This window comes from Chelonia mydas, chromosome 5 (assembly GCF_015237465.2).
Source record: "Chelonia mydas isolate rCheMyd1 chromosome 5, rCheMyd1.pri.v2, whole genome shotgun sequence".
NCBI lineage: Eukaryota > Metazoa > Chordata > Testudines > Cheloniidae > Chelonia > Chelonia mydas.
In genome coordinates this window covers 64,320,344-64,339,911 of record NC_051245.2, presented here as the reverse complement: position 1 = coordinate 64,339,911, position 19,568 = coordinate 64,320,344, and the positions used below count along the sequence as shown (strand labels likewise).

General features: G+C 41.2%; 1 protein-coding gene and 1 long non-coding RNA gene across 2 annotated transcripts in view; one reads left to right on the top strand and one right to left on the bottom strand.

Moving 5' to 3' along the window:
- Nucleotides 1-19,568, top strand: part of LOC102943989 — a 55,170-nt gene that overhangs the window by 12,446 nt on the left and 23,156 nt on the right. Inside the window, exons 4-7 of the mRNA XM_007059569.3 lie at nt 5,503-5,670; nt 7,210-7,311; nt 12,779-12,889; nt 16,152-16,330. Coding sequence (XP_007059631.3) covers nt 5,503-5,670; nt 7,210-7,311; nt 12,779-12,889; nt 16,152-16,330 — 560 coding nt within the window. The remainder of the gene's footprint in view (nt 1-5,502; nt 5,671-7,209; nt 7,312-12,778; nt 12,890-16,151; nt 16,331-19,568) is intronic.
- Nucleotides 4,877-8,862, bottom strand: LOC122465836. Its single transcript, XR_006290931.1, has 3 exons — nt 8,471-8,862; nt 6,082-6,086; nt 4,877-4,888 (listed from the first exon to the last, which is right to left on the bottom strand). It is a non-coding gene; the product is annotated as an uncharacterized LOC122465836 (long non-coding RNA).

Here is a 19,568-nt window from a genome sequence, read left to right as displayed (position 1 = left end):
AATACATGCTAAACGGGGCAAAGCCTGCCCTTATCCTTTAAATCTGCCTGAATTACTTCAGCTGTTTTCTGCTGGATGGGACAATTCCATAATAACATCTTTAAATATACAGCCCAACATTGTATACTGTTAGTTAGAATGTAAATAGTTTTGTGGCACTTTGTTATCTTACTGAAGAAATATGAAACAATTCTCCATACAGAAGCATTGGATATTAGCATGTCAGTGATATTAGTGAAGATATGGGATATTGCCACTTGTTAAAAGGGTTCAGTGGACAAACTGCCTGGTATTTGAAAGAGTAAAGGTTGAGTGTTCTGCACATGACTCTCCTATGTGAAAACCTCCCAATGAAGTCCATAGACAATTGAACATTTGGGGGATAGTCAGTTTGTACAACATTTCTACTATCTCATCTGATGGCTGAGTGGTTGTCTCTGATCTCATTACCTAGTAGATAGATGTCCACTTTACAAAAATCACTATCACAGTTTGCACTAATTGGAAACTTCTTTGCATGGTCAGCAGAGAAGCCAAAGATAGAATTAGCATGCAGATTATCCTTCCATCCTGTGGGGATACCCTACCCAGGTCATAGCTAGCATTTTCACAGATGTATAGACTATAAGACTAGAAGGGACCATTGGGATTGTTTAGTCTAACCTCCTATATAACACAGGCCATCAGACTTCCCTGAATTAATGCCTGCTTCAAGTCCAATAGTTGCGGTAAACTAGAGCATGGCTTTTAGAAAAACATCCAATATTGATTTTAAAATTTCCTGTGATGCATAATCCATCCCAATCCTTGATAAATTGTTCCAATGCTTAATCAACATCACTGTTAAAAATTGCACCTTATTTCTAGGGTTAATTTGTCTAGCCTCAACTTCCAGACATTGAAGAGTCCTCTATTATCAAATTTCTGATCCCCTTGTAGGTACTTCTAGGATTTGATCAAGTCACCCCTCAACCTTCTTTTTGTTGAACTAAACAGATTGAGCTCCTTAGTTCCTTCACGATAAGATATGTTTTCAAATCCTTTAATCATTCTTGTGGCTCTTCTCTGAACCCTCTACAATTTTTCAACATCCTTCTGGAAGTGTGGACATAAGTACTGGACATAGTATTCTCAAGCCAGATGCACAGGTAATATAACTTCCCTACTCAAGATTCCTCCATTTTGATGTAGCAGTTTGGTAAAGATTGCTCTCTGCTGCCCACATTCTCCCTGTTTTGTGGGAAATTACAGGACAAAAACTACAGTTTTCAGAGCTGTCCCCTTCTGGCATCTTTCACAAGTACTGAATTCATTTTTGAATCCTGATCCCTAACATACAATACTCAAATCTATTCTGTAAAGCAGAGAGGCACAATTCACCCCACCTTGCTCTAGGCTGGCTCTTTGCAGACTGACTGCTGAAGCCCTGGCTCATACACTTCCCTACAGAGTCACCTAGCCTACAAGCAGGACCAGGAAACCCCCTGAGAATTTAAAGGGATAGTTTATTATTTTAACATTGTTTTCAATACACCACAATCAATAGTTCATATTCTACTGCGGTGAAGAAGTTAAGCACAGTCCTGTTTATGCAGCTATGCCATGTATATAAATAATGTCTTGCTGGTTCATAAGACGTCAACACAGATTTTATGTTGCAGCTTATGTAACAATATGCTGATTAGTGCTGTCTTTGTAACTGAATGAACAGTGAATTACTCATCCACATAATCAGATCTGTTCCTAAGAAACTCCCTATTTTAACACATTATCCAGTGGAACATAAACAATTATCACTATGCTTTAAAGGCTCAGAATCTCAGGATTTTCACAGAAATAATGTACTGATTACACATGGGCACTCAGTGGTCAAGAGGAGAACACAAAGGTAAGTTGGTGTGTGCTTGTGAGTCAATGTGTATTGTTACTTTTGGCAGTCCACAATCAAAGTAATGTTGTTATGTATTACTTAAGAGAAGGCAACAAAAACCTGACACAAGAAGATAGTCACATAAAAAATACTGCATACTCTGATACATCACTTACAATATGTATTTATAAATCTGTGTTTTTAATAAAGAAAGATCAGCAGAAGTCATCATAGAAACGTATTGATTTGGAGTGGGATATACCATGTGTGTGAGTCTTTAATTATACTTTTATGAAACCTGCATGAGTACAAATGTAACACTGAGTCCAATTCAAAACTTATTCAAATTTGGACTTAAGTGTAACAGTCAGTAAATATGCAGATTATAAACCTATATGTGTGGGACTTTTCAAGTAAATATAATTTATCTGTGTAAAAGAGCCAGATTATAATAGCGAGACAAGGTGGGTGATATCTTTTTAAAATATCTTTTTCTGGTCCAACTTCTGATGGTGAGAGAGACAAGCTTTTGCCTTGCACAAACCTCTTCTTCAGGTCTGGAAAATGAGTGCACCCTGAGTACATTTCCTGACCTCTCTTGTTCAGGTCTGGGAAATGTACTCAGGGTGCACTCGTTTTCCAGACCCAAAGAAGAGGTTTGTGTAAGGGAAAAAGCTTGTCTCTCTCGCCATCAGAAGTTGGTTCAATAAAATATATTACATCACCCACCTTGTTTCTCTAATATTCTGGGACCAACATGACTACAACAGCACTAAAAATATAACAGGCAGTCAAACCTTTCAATCATTGTTTGAGTGATGACATGTATTTTAGCTCCTGATTTTTCCTTCCCACGCACTCCTGCTGTTTTTCAGTTTCTGCAGTATGGCAGATTCCAAGCACCTCCAGTACTGAATCATAACTCCAAATTTCTGGAAACTGTACTCAGTTTGCTAACTAATAAGATTGAAGAGAAAGATGTACACTTAATAGGCCAAATTCAGACCTGTTCCGTAAACCTGCACAATTGCAATGAACCCTAGAATCATAGAACTGGAAGGGACCACAAGTATAATATAGACCATCCCTGACAGGTGTTTGTCTAACCTGCTCTGAAAAATCTCCAATGATGGAGATTCTACATCCTCCCTAGGCAATTTATTCCAGTGCTTAACCACCCTGATAGGAAGTTTTTCCTAATCTCCAACCTAAACCTGCCTTGCTGCAATTTAAGCCTACTGCTTCTTGTCCTATCCTCAAAGGTTAAGAACAATTTTTCCCCTCCTCCTTGTAACAACCTTTTATGTACTTGAAAACTGTTACCAGGTCCCCTCTCAATCTTCTCTTTTCCAGACTAAACAAACCCAATTTTTTCAATCTTCTCTCACAGGTCATGTTCTCTAGACCTTTAATCATTTTTGTTGCTCTTCTCTGGACTTTCTCCAATTTGTCTACAACTTTCCTGAAATGTGGCACCCAGAACTGGACACAATACTTCAGTTGAGGCCTAATCAGCGTGGAGTAGAAAGGAAGAATTATTCCTCGTGTCTTGCTTACAACAGCTCTGCTAATACATCCCAGAATGATGTTCGCTTCTTTTTGCAACAGTGTTACACTGTTGACTCATATTTAGCTTGTGGTACACTATGACCCCCAGATCTCTTTCCACAGTACTCCTTCCTAGGCAGTCATTTCCTATTTTGCATGTATGCAACTGATCTTTCCTTCCTAAGTGGAGTACTTTGCATTTATCCTTATTGAATTTCATCCTATATACTTCAGTTTCAGACCATTTCTTCAGTTTGTCCAGATAATTTTGAATTATAAACCTATCTTCCAAAGTACTTGCAACCCCTCCGAGCTTGGTATCGTCCTCAAACTTTATAAGTGTATTCTCTATGCCGTTATCTATATCATTGATGAAGATATTGAACAGAACCAGACAAAGAACTGATCCCTGCGGGATCCCACTCATTATGCCCTTCTAAAGCATGACTGTGAATCACTGATAACTACCCTCTGGGAACGGTTTTCCAACCAGTTATGCACCCACCTTATTGTAGCTCCATCTAGGTTGCATTTCCCTAGTTTGTTTATGAGAAGGTCATGCAAGACAGTATCAAAAGATTTACTAAAGTCAAGATATACCATGTCTACTGCTTCCCCCCATCCACAAGGTCTGTTACCCTGTCAAAGAAAGATATCAGGTTGGCTTGACAAGATTTGTTCTTGACAAATCCATGCTGACTGTTACTTATAACCTTACTGTCTTCTAGATGTTTGCAAATTGATTGCTTAATTATTTGCTCCATTATCTTTCCGGGTACAGAAGTTCAGCTGACTGGTCTGTAATTCCCCAGGTTGTCCTTATTTCCCTTTTTATAGATTGGCACCATATTTGCCCTTTTCCAGTCTTCTGGAATCTCTTCTGTTTTCCATGACTTTTCAAAGATAATTGCTAATGGCTCAGATATCTCCTCAGTCATCTCCTTGGTATTCTAGGATGCATTTCATCAGGCCCTGGTGACTTCAATCATCTAACTTGTCTTAAAAAAACATTTTTACTTGTTCTTTCCCTATTTTAGTCTCTGATCCTACCTCATTTTCACTGGCATTCACTATGTTAGACATCCAGTCACTGTCAACTTTTGGTGAAAACTGAAACAAGCCAATAGAGTTGGGCCGATTTACACCAGACTGAACTTGGCCAAGAATGGGGAGGAAAGACATGTTCACGTTTAAGAAATATTTCCACTTTTAGAAGAAGAGTTAGACTGCATTACACCTTTGCATTCAGGTAGTGTTATCTTGTATCTTTTGGCTTTTAGAGCATGCATTTTGAGCAGCAGCAAAGTTACAGAACTATTTAAAGAGGTTATGAACATTTTATTAGGAACTATATGGAATACTGTAGTATAAGGGTCAGCAACCTTCGGCAGGCAGCCCATCAGGGTACTGCTGGTGGGCCGTGAGACATTTTGTTTACATTGACCATCTGCAGGCACGGCCCCCTTGCAGCTCCTAGAGGCAGTGGTTCACCGTTCCCGGCCAATGGGAGCTGCGGGAAGCAGCAGGCCACAGAGATGTGCTGGCCTCTGCTTCCCGCAGCTCCCATTGGCCGGGAACGGCAAACCACAGCCACTGAGAGCTGTTGGCGGCTGTGCCTGCAGACAATCAACATAAACAAAATGTCTTGCGGCCCGCCAGCACATTACCCTTATGGGCCGCATGCCGAAGGTTGCCGACCCCTGCTATAGTACATTTGGACATTCTTTCTCCTTTGCTGTCCTCTCCCCCACCCTTTCGCTCATAGTCAGCTTCACCCTCTTTCTCATATATTCTCCCCCCCCCACCTCAATGTCCCCTGTCCCTTACTTTCTTTTCTATGAACTAATCCCATACTGCCTGACACAAGAAAAATTTAAACCCTTTCAGATTGTCTTTATACATAAACAAAGAATCAAAAAAGAACACAACCTTATTTTTTAAAATCATTTTCCCTTTTCCAGCCTCATTCTCTCATAATAAAGGGTGTCAATTATTCTCCATCCTTTGCTGTCACTCCTTTTACACATATGGCATTTTTTTATTTTGGCAGTGAAACTAAATTATTCTCATTTGTATCTTCCTAGTAAACTCAGAGGAAGCCCGTTCAGTGGATCTGAGTCTCCATAGTGAAAATGAGGAGAGAGGTTTCTACACAGAGAACTTTCATTCAGCTTCGTGGGTTTTCAGAGGGGATGACAGCAGTCCAGATAATAGCCCTAGATGTCTCAGCAAAAGGCCTAGGCCAGTAGCAGGTAAGCATTCTAATCTTACAAGTACAAAGTGTCCTCACAGTGTGTCTAGGTATTCTGTGGATGTATGGTCATGCTGAGAGAACTCCAGCTATGGGCAGGGCCCCAAACACTGATGCTGAGGGCAGAAAATGGAGGAATCCAATAAGTTCAAAAAGGCATAAACGTTTAGAAAGTAGTTCTTTATTTAACTAACTTCTGATAGAATGTTCTAATTTTTTGACAAAATTCTTATTTGTAAGAGGTCAGAACTAAAATCCAGTCATTTGCTGAACAGTGGGGATACTGGCATGGGCAAAGTCTGTAAGTTGAGTTGCAAGGTTAATTGCAACCTTGAGTTGCAAGGTTAATTTTGCAGGTATGGCAACCTCAGGAGGGACTATTCACAATCAGAAAAAAGCACATAACAGCCACAGTATCTGCTTTCCACTGCAGCCAAATGATGTGAACACTTTCTCACCCAAGTAGAATGAATGGGAAAAGTGCCAGTTTGCTGGGAGCATGAAAATGTTCTCATTGCTCAGTTTTCAATGTGTAACCCCAGTCATGCAAACATAATATCAAGAACCCATTTTTTCAGTGTTAAATTTCTTGAAACAACTAAGAAGGTGCAATACCTTTGTAGCTTTCCAGGAGTTGGTCCCGTGTTGGAGCTCATAGATTATTCCCAAGATTGTAGCAAATGAAATGTGCTCTATAAATCTCGAGCTCTGTAAAAATCTCTTTTAAAATGTATCAGAAGCATGTTGTGCATTTTGATTGCCTTTTCTCCCAAAGGAATTTCTCCCACAGAACACCACTTAAAATATTTATTTCAGTGTCTACCCTCTTTTAGACACAGAGAGAGAGAGTCAATTTGCCTGAATGTAACCTTTGAAGCATTTTCTGTCTTCCAAATGTTACACAATTTAGAGACAACACAGCTATGATAAATAATTTAATATGGGTTCCCATTAAACAAATACCTGATGAAGAATCAAACTGAGAAAAGCTGAAGTTCTGAGGAGTGCATTCTAGGATATTTTTAACTCACTCATCAGTATAACATTTCCTAATGAATCAGACTTTCTGAGGTGTGTAAGTTCCACTTAACTCTATCCCTTTTCAATTACTATTGGGGTTTGGATTTGAATAGAAGCTTAGACCCTGATCTCACATTGAGGCTGATCCCTGTATCAATGCTGAATTCCACTGACTTTAAAGACAGTCCATATTGGCTTAGGGATCTGCGCAGGCAGCTCCCAACGTAGGATCAAGGTCGTGGAGAGTCAGGCTGGGGGTTATGGAAGAGAAGGGATGAAAAAAGATGGCCATGAAGAGGAAGAAGGGACACATCTCCAGAAGATAAATAGGTTTTCAGCATGAAAAAAGAATGATAGCCCTGGGAAGAGGTGGAGTTATACTTGTTCAAGAATTCAGCCCATATTTTGCAGATGCAACTTAGATGGCAAGCTTTAAAAGTGTGTGTCTATTTGTTCAACTGAGTTTGATTTGCAAAGATAAAGGGAGTCTTTGAGGTCAATCCTTTTCCTTTCTTTACAGTTCGTGAACGAACAGTGAGGATCACAAAAGGAACTGGTGATTACCCCTGGGGATTCCGAATCCAGTTCTCAAAGCCCATCCTTGTGACTGAAGTGGATACTAGTAAGTGGTGCCTGTACAGGTTAATTTCTATTTTGAAAATATACCAAAGTGACTTACATAATACTCAATAAAACAAGCTAACAATATCCCTGAATTGATTGTGGCAAGTTATCTAAGGGATCTAGTCAGCTGGGAGCTCAACAAGCCTCATTTGTTAGTCTCTAAGGTGCCACAAGTCCTCCTTTTCTTTTTGCGGATACAGACTAACACGGCTGCTACTCTGAAACCACAGATGCTATCACATTCCTTATTTGGAAGGAATTCTTCCCCTTCAGAAGTGGCCACATAAAACCTGTTTCTGCTGTATGTAACTGCCTGAATCAACCCTCTTCCCAAAGATGGGGTCTGAAACTCTGCTAGTCTGACTGTCATAAATGGCAACTAAGCCCTTGGGAATAACATAGAAGATGCACTGATCATAATAAGAACATTCCCCCAATTTATAGCATGGGACAGATCTTCCCCAATTGCCTTCCATTCAGGCAAGAATCCCGAAGAGGAGATGCACAAAAAAACAAGTCAAGGAATGGTGATGGCTAGCCTCAAAAGGCCTAACAGTGTGGATGACGTGTTGCATTACTGCGCTGTGATTGGCCTCTGGAAACATTCCATAATCCCTTGAAGTCAAGTGGCGACTCTCATCATTGTTTTGAACTCGGGTCCAGGCATGTAGATATCCCCTTTCAAAGCTCTGTTTCTGACAGCTGACATGCTTATCTGCTCTGGGACACAAAGCAAATCATTACTGTGGAATGCTCCTGCTGCAGAGGCAGGTGTGTGTGTGTGTGAGAGAGAGAGAGAGAGAGAGAGGCGGAGGGGTGGGGGCTGATGTCAAGGTTTCCCCCTGCTGCTGTCTGAACTTACAAGACAGCTTGCTGACACACTCTCTGCCCCCCAAAACACACTGTTTCTCCCCCCACATACACACAAACACACTCCCTGTCACACTCCACAGCCCCCATATGAAAAGCATGCTGCAGCCTCTTGCTGCACACTGCAGCCACTTGCACGCTGGGATAGCTACCACAATGCACTGCTTTCTGTGGCGTTGCAAGAGCTGCTCATGTGGTGAACACATGGCAGCGCTTTCCCTGCTGCTGTCTCCGAGGGCTGGTTTAACTCCCAGCGCGCTACATCTGCAAGTGTAGCCATAGCCTACGTCTACACTAGAAACTTCAAAGCAGTGCCGTGGGAGCACTCTTGCGGCAGCGCTTTGATGTGTGAGCGTGGTCACGTGCGAGCGCTGGGAGAGGGCTCTCCCAGCGCTCCTGGTAATCCACCTCCACGAGGGGAATAGCTCTACTCCCAGCACTCGGAGCCTGTCCACACGAGTGCTTTAAAGCGCTCAGACTTGCTGCGCTCAGGGGGGTGATTTTTCACACTCCTCGGCCAGCAAGTTAGAGCACTGTAACATGTAAGTATAGACAAGCCCTAACCAAGAACAACTGTGCTATTCAAAGCTGTGCAGCAGGGCTTTTTTCCTGGCCTTATGTACCAAAATGTCTTGTCTCCTGAATATGATGGCCCAGCGTGCAGCCAGTTTATATGAGCTTTAGAGTTTGAACCTCAGAGGGCTGCAAATCTGTCAACCATCCAGAACCCTTAAAAAGTAAATTTCAGGTCAATCTGTGTAGCGCTACCAAACAATATCATACTAAAACTCCACTGGAGAAAAAATCAGGATTGATAGAAAGAAATGGAGTATAGAGATGCACAGAAACATAGCAGAAAAGGTCAAAAATCTTACCAGCTTTAAGAGTTCAATCAGAAACCCAGACAAAGCCTTAAGGTCTGAACATGGTTAGATTTGTATATCAGTCAGGCTTTGTGCATGAAGCATCTGCTCAGTTCTAAAAGTCATTCTAAAAGTCATTCTAACCTGTTGCCTCAGAGCAAATGTTCTGCTTATTAAATGTTAAAAATAAAACCTTCAGAGTAGAAGAACTTCCCATGCAAAGGACAGGCTTATCCAGTGAAAAAAAAAGTAATACGTTAGAAATGGATAATTTATATTACATTTCCTTTTCTATATTATCTAGGATTTATCCCATGATCTCCTAACATGTAGTATGCAAGTAAATAAGCATGACTTTTTCGGTACACCTCCTAGAAAATTATAGCTTTGTTTATCTATATGTTATGTGTACCATTAATATGTCCTATAAGAGGTCAAATGCTAGACCACATTGCACGCCTAGGAAAACTTGACTTTTGAATCACATACACACAGGACCCCATCTATAATATGATTATGCAGTGGTTCAAATGGCCCCATAATTGCCCTATTTCCAGAAATTGCCATGTTATTTTGCTCCAGAGCTAAGCTTCCATTCTTTTTAAGAAGGAAATCTCTAGATGTGATTGTTGTGAAGATTACCTTTACAGTATGAATCAGGTATAAAATGACACTGATGTCATTTTGAAACAGTCATTTTGAGAGAACTGTAAGCTGCTTACACTTCTATCAATGGGGTGTTAACTCTGAACCAGAATGATGACAAAACTAAATGTCAGCATTGCTAATAATTTCACTACTGATAATTTTAGCAGAAATATCAAGTTACCACATGCGCCTATCATTGCTAGAAGTAGTGAATATGTGGTGACATATCTAGGAACAGCTAGTTGCCATAAAGGGTTGCAAGGTGTCATGATCTGTGGGTCTCAAACTTGGGTCTGCAGCATTTAAAAGAGCAGCCATGGTCCCACACTATATCTGGCAGCCTGCAGGTACTTGCTTACCTCGGCCCCATGAACCCAGCCCCACTATGAGGCTCTGCCCCTGCAGATCTATTGGTGGAATCCCAGAGCAGCTGATTGGTCTGCTGGCCCTATTTAAGACAGCAGCAGGAAGGAACAGGAAGCTGTGCTCCACCCTGTTCTGGGCTGCGTGCCCTGTGCTTCCTGCTCCCGCTTCCCTGGCATCCTGACCCTCCTGACTCCTGTTTTGTGACTGCAGACTCTGGCTCTAATGGCTAGGTCTGACCACCCACAAACCAGCTGTGATACTAGGCTGGGAAACAAAGAATTAACATCGCCACCCATGCAAAGTTAGTCCCTCTGCTCTTACCTTGCAGGGGGAGAAAAAGAGGAGATGCTTCTTCTCGCTGGTACCAAATAGCTCAGCCTGCTTCTGCTCTGCAGAAACATTCCTCCTGGCCTCTTCCGTCAGTGAATGTAACCCATAATAAGAGTTTATGTAAGGTATCTGGGACTAGGATGAGGGGACAGTTTTGGCCTGAAGAATACATATGTCATAGATAATACACAGAGAAGTAACACTAATATTGTGTATAACAAAAGAAATTGAAAAATTAAGTAGCTACTGTAAATTATCTATCTCTGCTATTAAGTGGTTTTTTTTAAACACTTTTGTTGTTTGAAAAAAAATTAAAAAGTGACTAGTCTTTAAGGCTAGATTGCTTTATAATTCTGGTTCTTCAAAATGTGGCTAATTGTATTAAGGAACAGCATGTGAAACCCTTATGAATTTTTTTTTAACATTTTGAAATAGAAGACTGATGGAGACGGGGAACCTTAAATTACCTTTCAGCTGGTAAAACCCTGTATGGCATCTTCTAGCCTGATACAACTCAAAATGGCTTGAGTTTCCATTTTATACACAGCTGATCTATAATCTGAGTTTATTTTTCTGAAATTGGTAAAGACTCATGCTACTGCTGTGTCTACTTCTTACCATTAACCTTCTAATTTGCTCCCCACTGCTTATACACAGCCTCTGAAATATATTGTAGGCTCACATTTACTAAATGATGGTGCTTGAGTAATTTAAAATTATATGGATTTTAAACAATAAGGGCACCGAGTGATTTTTCTGAAGAACCTTTTTGCATAGTACTTTTGGGAATGCTTAATTATGTGCTGAAAAGAAGAAAAAATGAGTCTGAGACACAAGTAGGTAGAATTTAAGTGATCATGCATTAGTGTACCTAAATGGAGCATATTTTCTGCTTATATAACTTACCCTACATTCCTAGCTGGCATTTGCATGAGTCTTTTGTATGGGTGGTTTTCAGGAACTAATGCATAAACAAAAAAGTGCTCTCGGAGCAGTTCTGAAGCAGGCACAATTTTCCTGTCCCTATGTCTGTTGCTTTTTCTCTTAAAGGAGAAAGGTTAAAAATATTTAGAGCAAAATCCTGTTAGCCTTCCTCACACCAGTAATCCCCAAACAATGGGGTGATGACAGAAATAAGGCAAGCAGGATTTAGCCGTTGGCACAGAGAGTACAATTTTGAAGCCTAATCCAATGCCCGTTGCAGTCAATGGGAGCCTGTCCTCTGACTACACTCAGCCCATTGGTGCTGGAAATAGGGGTCCTGGGGATGCTGCTCTGCCTGGCTTGAAGTGGTTTCCATTACATAGAGGGTTTATAGTTTGGTTCAATGGCTGTCAACACCCCCACTATAAAAATTGTTCCAGCACCCCTGCTTTAGCCCTTCGTTAGATCCGTAGTACCCCAGAACCTTATTTATCCCAATCTAATAGGGGAGATGAACTTTATTCTGATTATTGGGATTTCAGGTAAGAGTGCAAATGTTTATGTAAATGTTTCATGGCAAGGGATATAACCCTATTTTGGACAATGAAGATTTTATCTAAAAGAAGTTCTACTGTATTAAAAATAATATTTTTAAAACCATTTTTGGCTTGCTCAAGTGGACATGTTTGCGCAGCATGATATTTTTCATCTGAAAGTGAATTAAAAATTCCCCCTTTCACTTCTTGATTCCAAAGTGTTTCATATAGTTTCATGCCCACAGGACAAGATACAATAATTAACATTTTTAAAAAGGTGGAGGAAAAATTCTTTGTGAGAAGATGCAGTATATCTGACAGCATCATCTTAGGCTAAGCATGGGCTTGCTCTGAGGTTTATTTTTTATTGAATGTTTGCTAAACTGTCCTATAAACTGTCCTGTAAAGGGAGAGATGCTGTAAAATCTACTGTGTGTGTGTGTGTGTGTGTGCGCGCGCGTGCGCATGCGCTCATGTTGTCAAAAGGGCCTTAAAATTTGTGTGCCCAATATTGTATGCCCAAGGTTTTCCACATGTAAAAATACAGATTAGCATATGCAGATAGCTTTCATACATACATATCAGGGAGACAGGCTTTAGGGGTACAAAGTTAGGCTCTCCACGGAACACAGCACAGATAGATCCCTGCATCTTCACAGAGTCCTTTGCATAATAAAAACCTTACAGACGAGGTATAGTTCAGTTAAAAAATCTGACTCTATACGTTCATGTACTGAGGGAACACATGACAAAAGAATTGTGTTGAAGAGTGACTGTCAAGTCCCCTCATATTTAAGAGAAACAAGATTTCTGTTAAATATTAGAGAAGTTTATAATTCAAAATACAAACAATATTTCTAATGTAACAGAATTATATACATTGTGGTACCTTCCCTAAATAAAATCCTTCATTCCTATTTGGTTCTAGACAGTTCGGCTGAGGAAGCAGGGCTTCAGGTGGGCGATATTGTGTTGGCTGTCAATGGAACTGACGTCACCAGCATGCCACATTCACAAGCTGCAAATCTGGCAAGAAAGGGTAAGCTTGACCTCATCATTAATTCCATGAGACAGGATCATTGTACAGTGCAGAGAGCAATTGGACATGATGGTGAATAGACACCATAGAAAACTTAATTAGCAATTTTAGATGTCAGCCCTCTAAATTGAATGTAGAATCACTTGTTTATCTAGGCCTTGCCAAAACATATGGGGAAATGGACAAACAGGCAACATTATTCTCATTTACTCAGTTTACCAAACAAATTCTTCACAGTTAAAGAATGAGAGAAATGGGAAATTGATTTAAAAAAAATATTTTTTAAATATGCTTCAAAATATTGCTGCTATGACATATTTTGGACTTTTCTGGAGTAGACTATAATATTTGTTTGAAAACAGATAATTCTGTTTAATATCTTAAACAAACAAAATCTTGGGATAAAAGATAAATGGCACAAGTTAAGGATCTGTCCGAGGAGGTAGGATGCTGCAAAGGGATCTCACAAAACTGGGTGACTGAGCAACAAAATGGCAGATGAAATTTAGAGTTAATAAATGCAAAGTAATGCACATTGGAAAACATAATCCCTGCTATATACACAAAATGATGGGGTCTATATTAGCTGTTACCATTGAAGAAAGAGAACTTGGAGTGATTGTGGATAGTTCTCCGAAAACATTTGCACATCTCCACTCAATTTGAAGCAGCAATCAAAAAAGCTAACCGAATGTTAGGAACCATTAGGAAAGGGATAGATAATAAGACAGAAAATATCGCAATGTCACTATATAAATCCATGGTATACCCACACCTTGAATACTGCGTGCAGTTCTGATCACCCCATCTCAAAAAGGATATATTAGTATTAGAAAAAGTACAAAGAAGGGCAACAAAAATTATTGGTGATATAGAACAGCTTCCATACAAGGAAAGATTTAAAAGACTGGGGCTGTTCAGCTTGGAAAAGAGACGACTGAACGGAGATGTGAGAGAGGTCTATAAAATCGTGACTGGTGTGGAGAAAGTGAATCAGGAAGTGTTATTTACCCCTTCACCATGATACAAGAACCAAGTGTCACCCAATGAAATTAATAGGCAGCAGGTTTAGAACAAACAAAAGGAAGTATTTCTTCACATAAGACACACTCAACCTGTGGAACTTGTTGCCAGGGAATGTTGTGAAGGCCAAAAGTATAACTGGGTTCAAAAAAGAATTAGATAAATTCATGAAGGATAGGTCCATCAATGGCTGTTAGGGTCAGGGACACAACCCTATGCTCTGGGGGTTCGTAAATAGCTGACTGCCAGAAGCTGAGGCTGGATGACAGGGGATGGATCACTCAGTAACTGCCTTAGTTCTGTTTGTTGCCTCTGGCAGGATAAAACAGGATACTGGGCTAGATAGATCATTAGTCTGACCCAATATGGTCATTCTTATGTTCTTTTGTCTGCCTTGTTTATGCCCTTCAGAAGAATGTTTTGCAAATGTCTCATTGTTAGTGAGTGCTTTCTGTAATTAAAAGGAGAGAGAGAGAGAGAGAGAGAGAGAGAGAGAGAGGCAGCAAATCACAGAAAGGAGCCCAGACAAGTGTTAAAATTTCCACTCCTGTGGCGTTTGAAAACACAGCTTGATTCTCCTAATATTTAGAAAGTGAAACGAACTTTGTATTCTGTCTCTACTGTCTATGGGTGTCTGTCTATGGTTTGACATCAGGGGTGTGATATGAGTGCAGTTGGAAACTGATGGCACAGTGAGATGACAAGATAAAGGTCTGGGTTAGATAAGACCCCAATTTTCTCCTTGCTCTAGGTGCTAATATTACCTACTTCTACTATCATTAAAACCTGAGCTAAAATGTCATGTGATAGAGAGCACATTCTGTGATGCTGCTTTTGGGGCTCATGCCTCAAAGAGAGATGTCTGCTGACAGGGGCCTCTGAGACACCAATATGCTATTTATGTCTGATGTTTCCTCAAAGGGAAAATTCACAGTCTGGCTTTATGCGCCCATTAGCAATATCTTTGTTACTGGGGACCCAGGTCTAGTATGGACAGCAGAAAGGTTACTTCAGGGCATAGCGTTTTGCAGAAACAAATTGTCAGTGATGATAATCATTCATATTTTTCCAGTAGCAGCAGTGACTAAAACCAAAATACATTCATGTTTGCATGTTGAGAGTCAATCTGCTATAGTCCTTTTAATTCTCCCACATATGATTTTGATAGGGGCTCGAGGGAAATTCAGTAAATTAAAATGTTTTTACAAAACAGTGTCAAAATTATCTTGACTCATAGCAAGTTTTTTAAATATTGAGGGCCCATTCATACTGTTAAATTTAAGAGTGTGCCAGCCATTTCCTGGAGAAATTCCTGTTCTTGGGGTGGGGGCTATTTAACTCACCCAGGAAAACTCTCCATGGTCTAAATCTTGGCTTAACAGCAGTATTCCCAACATCAGCTGTCACCATAAAGACATGCAGCCTTAACAGCAAACATTTTGCAAATGAAAATGTGTCATAGTCATAGCTTTCAAGGTTTTTTAGGGATTGCTGTCTGTCCCAGTGCTGCTTAGAAGTTCCATCTGTGTAATAAGGATTTCAGGTCTTTGGGGATAAATACATGCATGTGCTGATAGCATCAAGGTATTGTATGATTATTGTAAAATAGTATCATAGCATTCATAGGAGAATCTGATCATGAAAACACATTTTCAGCTAGCCTAGCAGTCTAACATCACTTTTGAGCAATTCCCATCAGCCAACTAAGGAGCAGGGGGGAGGGCAGGGACAATGCACATGGAGCTCATATCCAGTACTCCATAGCCTGGAGGGTGGTTGATACAGAAGTTGTGGCAATCCAGGAGGATTCCTACATGCAAAGAAAGAATTCCCAAGGAACATATTTAAGAGATTAAGGGCTAAAGTTTCACAGGAGCCTCCTAAGCTGCACCCACAACATTTCTGTGTGAACTCACATTTCTGCACACAAATCTGGATTTGGACTTACAAGTGTCCCCTTCAGGTATATATGCAGTTACCAGCTTTTTCCCTCAAATGTAAGCTTTGCAATCACATACAGGTACACATGAAAAATGTGCAGGCCTAACTTCAGAGGCTTCTTTGGAAACTGGGTCCTGAAGGTACAGTGCTGTCTCCAGTACAAAATGAGTTCAGATTTTTTTTCTGTTCATTCCTTGTTTTATATTTCTACAAGGAAAGAGGATACACTTTTTAGTTTAGTTTAATTGTTATTTCCAGTTCTGCTTCACTCTCAAATATTTGTAATGAAAAATTCCAGGCCCTGATATCTTGACCCTCTTGGTTGGATCAGACATCAGCCGCTGTCCCAGCACTCCCAGGCCAACATGTCGAGGATATTTGCACAAGCGAACTCACTCAGGGATACTGAAGGGCTGGAGGAAGAGATGGTTTGTGCTGAAACATGATGGCTGCCTTCATTACTACAAACACAAGAAGGTAAAGAGAAGAGGGTATGGTAAGAAAGCAAACTGTGCCATAGTTTACAACAGAGAGGTGCAGCAGTGTACTCAGACATGCAAAGGAAGTGTGCTCAGATATATTGACATGTAACTCCTAGAACTGCTATCACCTGGATGGGTATTTTCTGCATAGATGCTAAAAGGAGGCTCCCTCACTTCAAGCTGATGGCCAAATTCTACCTTCGTTTACGCCCATGCAACTCCTTTGAAGACATTAATTCAAGAATAGCAATGTTAGGCTTTGGTGAATTCTAATTCTATCCCGTGGTTAGGGTTCTACAGTGTGTTATGAACAAAGACAGAACACAGGCTCAGAGAGACATTAAGTGAGGTGGTAACTTTGGAAGTACAGAAGCTCTAGACTCACCTCCTGAGATAAATATTTTTAAAATTAGCCATAAGCATGGGACTCCTGCATGTATGTGCAAACTTGTGGAGGGGCCAGCCACAGCAAGGCTGGGATGTACAGGTACTGCACAAGATTTATGCCACAGCTAGCACTAGGCTCCCCGAAAAGAAAGCCAGCTGGTGCCCCATAACTGACCAAAACTGACCAACTGACCAAAATTTCTCCCAAGACTTCCACTGCAGTGTGGACCTCTGTACGCACCTTTACAATGGCACGATCTAGGTTTAAATCAGCAGACTGGCAAGATGGTGGATGACTGTTTGTGTCAAATATAAATATATGAGTGCTTCTAAGTTTCTTCTTCTTTGTAATTATATGAAGAGATTCAAAAATCTTTAACATAAATTACAGTTTTCCTTTAAATCTGCTTACCCTGAGCACCACTGTAATAGAAGTTCATATTTTAAATACTGCGGGACAGTTCCTAAATGTTCCAATGGTTGCATTTCCACCTGTGTCCAGCAGGTGGAGCATTTTGATAACGCATATTTTTCAGAGCTCCTATGCCAGAAGAGCAGCTGAATTAATCTGTTACACAATCCTATTATAGCACAATTTGCAAGGCACTTTAGTAGGTGTTGGATATAATGACAAGTTGCCAGTCCCTTCCCTTATGTAACTTTGCAACAAAGTTACTCAAGCAGAAAGTTATGTTTCCAAAATTAAATATACTGATTTCTAAGTGTGTCTATTTTTGGTCTTTTGTAGTAAAACACTTCATAGCTTATAAAGAGATCCACATCAACCAGCTCAAGCATTAGTTCCCCCCATTTTAAAGCAAAATTAAATGCAGGAAGATATGAGGGTCAAATTCAGGCTAGAGCCTTAGGTCTGTGGCACTATGCTGAGTTACACCAGCTGAGGATCTATCTATCCCTCACTCTGGAGTAAACCCATCTTCCAGGGAGGTCTCTAGGCCAAATAACATAAATGGTGGTGTCAGCTGGCCAGAAAATATTTGTAAGTAGATGCAAGGGATAAATTAGAGTAACTCGCAGTGACTTGGCAGTCAATGGATGTGCAACGTAAGTGTAATGTATACAGTGCGGGGTGCAATGAGAGGCATAGCAGGCAGAAAATAATAGGAAGATGTAATATACAGCAGGCCCCACTCTTTAACATACATCCTCCTTTCAGTTGCTTTTCCTATTATTACCATTTCTCCCCCATCCAGTGCACCCTCTCTCAGATGTATGCTACACACCTCCTGAATGATAAATCACTGGAGTACTACTGACATAAAACTGGAATGAAGCAGGGATGAATTCAACTCTTCATGTTTTCGGTTGTTCCTAATGTTCTCCTTTACATAGGACTAACATGTCAACTTCAGACAGATAAGCAATCGCCCAGAAACTGAGGCCCCTTTTGCAGCAGTCTAACTGTGTGCCCATGGCATAGAACTTTTAGGAACAGGAAAAAGCCTACTGCTCCAAACACATATATGTTTTTAATTGGTCTATCGTAATTGTACTTTCTTGTGTAGTTGGTTTTTTTTCTCTTGCATAATTGCAACCCTTAATCCCCTTTTTCAATGGAAACAAATCTAGCTCCATTTTGTACTAATTTATGCTTTAGGCTTCATCAGCCTTCTCTGGGAACTTATGCTAAGGCTTGTGCCAGCTTCCATCAGCATAGTCCTGGCATAGGCCCCTGTAATGGAAAGTCAATCCATGGGAGTACGGATGCAGCAGCACATAGCACCAGAACCACTCAGCCACCAGCCAAAAAATGTACATTGCAGGCCAGGGAAGGCGTATTGCCAAACCAATGGGGAATGGAGAGATGCTGTGAATCAGCACATCTCCTCAGCTGCCTCCACTAGCAGAACTCCTACAGAGCCCCTAGTGGAAGAAATACCATCTACATTGAATCCTCCTGGTAGGCACTGGTCCCAGAGCAGTTTGCACATTCATGTGGTGACATCTGGCAGCAGATATTATGCTTTTACATAAAGAATTTGAATTACTCCAGTGTAAACTGGTGTGACACAGAACAGATTTTGGTACTGTATATCTAGGCTTATAATGGAGTTTGTGCACTGGACTAAAATGACCCTTTACAGTAGTTGTAACATTTAGTTAGCACTCAAGAAGCGGATTGGTCAGAGAAGGGCACATCACTTCTATTAACTACATGAGCTATCAGCTTAGCTTGACTCTGCTCAGGCCTCTGTTGGGCATGCTTAATACAAGCATTAGCATATTAACTCTGTTATCTTATTTGCATAGCCACAGCTACAATTAGGGTTGCCAACTTTCTACTCAAACAAAACTGAACATCCTTGCCCTGCCCCCTGCCCCACCCCCTCCTCTGAGGCCCCGCTCACTCCATCCCCCCTCCCTCTGTTACTCTCTCCCCCCACCCTCACTCAGTCGCTCATTTTCACTGGGCTGGCTCACGGGGTTGGGGTTGCAGGAGGGGGTGAGGGCTCTGGCTGGGGGTGCGGGCTCTGGGGTGGGGCCAGAAAATGAGGAATTCAGAGTGCAGGAGTGCGCTCCAGGCTGAGGCAGTGGGTTGGGATGCAAGAGGGGGTGAGGGCTCCGGCTGGGGGTGCGGGCTTTGGGATGGGGTCAGGGATGAGGGATTTGGGGTGCAGGAGGGGGCTCTGGGGTGGAGCCAAGGGGTTTGGAGTATGGGAGGGGGCTCCAGGTTGAGGCAGGAGGTTGGGGTGTGGGAGGAGGTATGGTCTGTGGGCTGGGGGTGCGGGTTCTGGGGTGGGGCCAGAAATGAGTGGTTCAGGATGCAAAAGGTGGCTCTGGGATGGGGCAGGGCATTGTGGTGTGGGAGGTGAGGTGAGGACTCC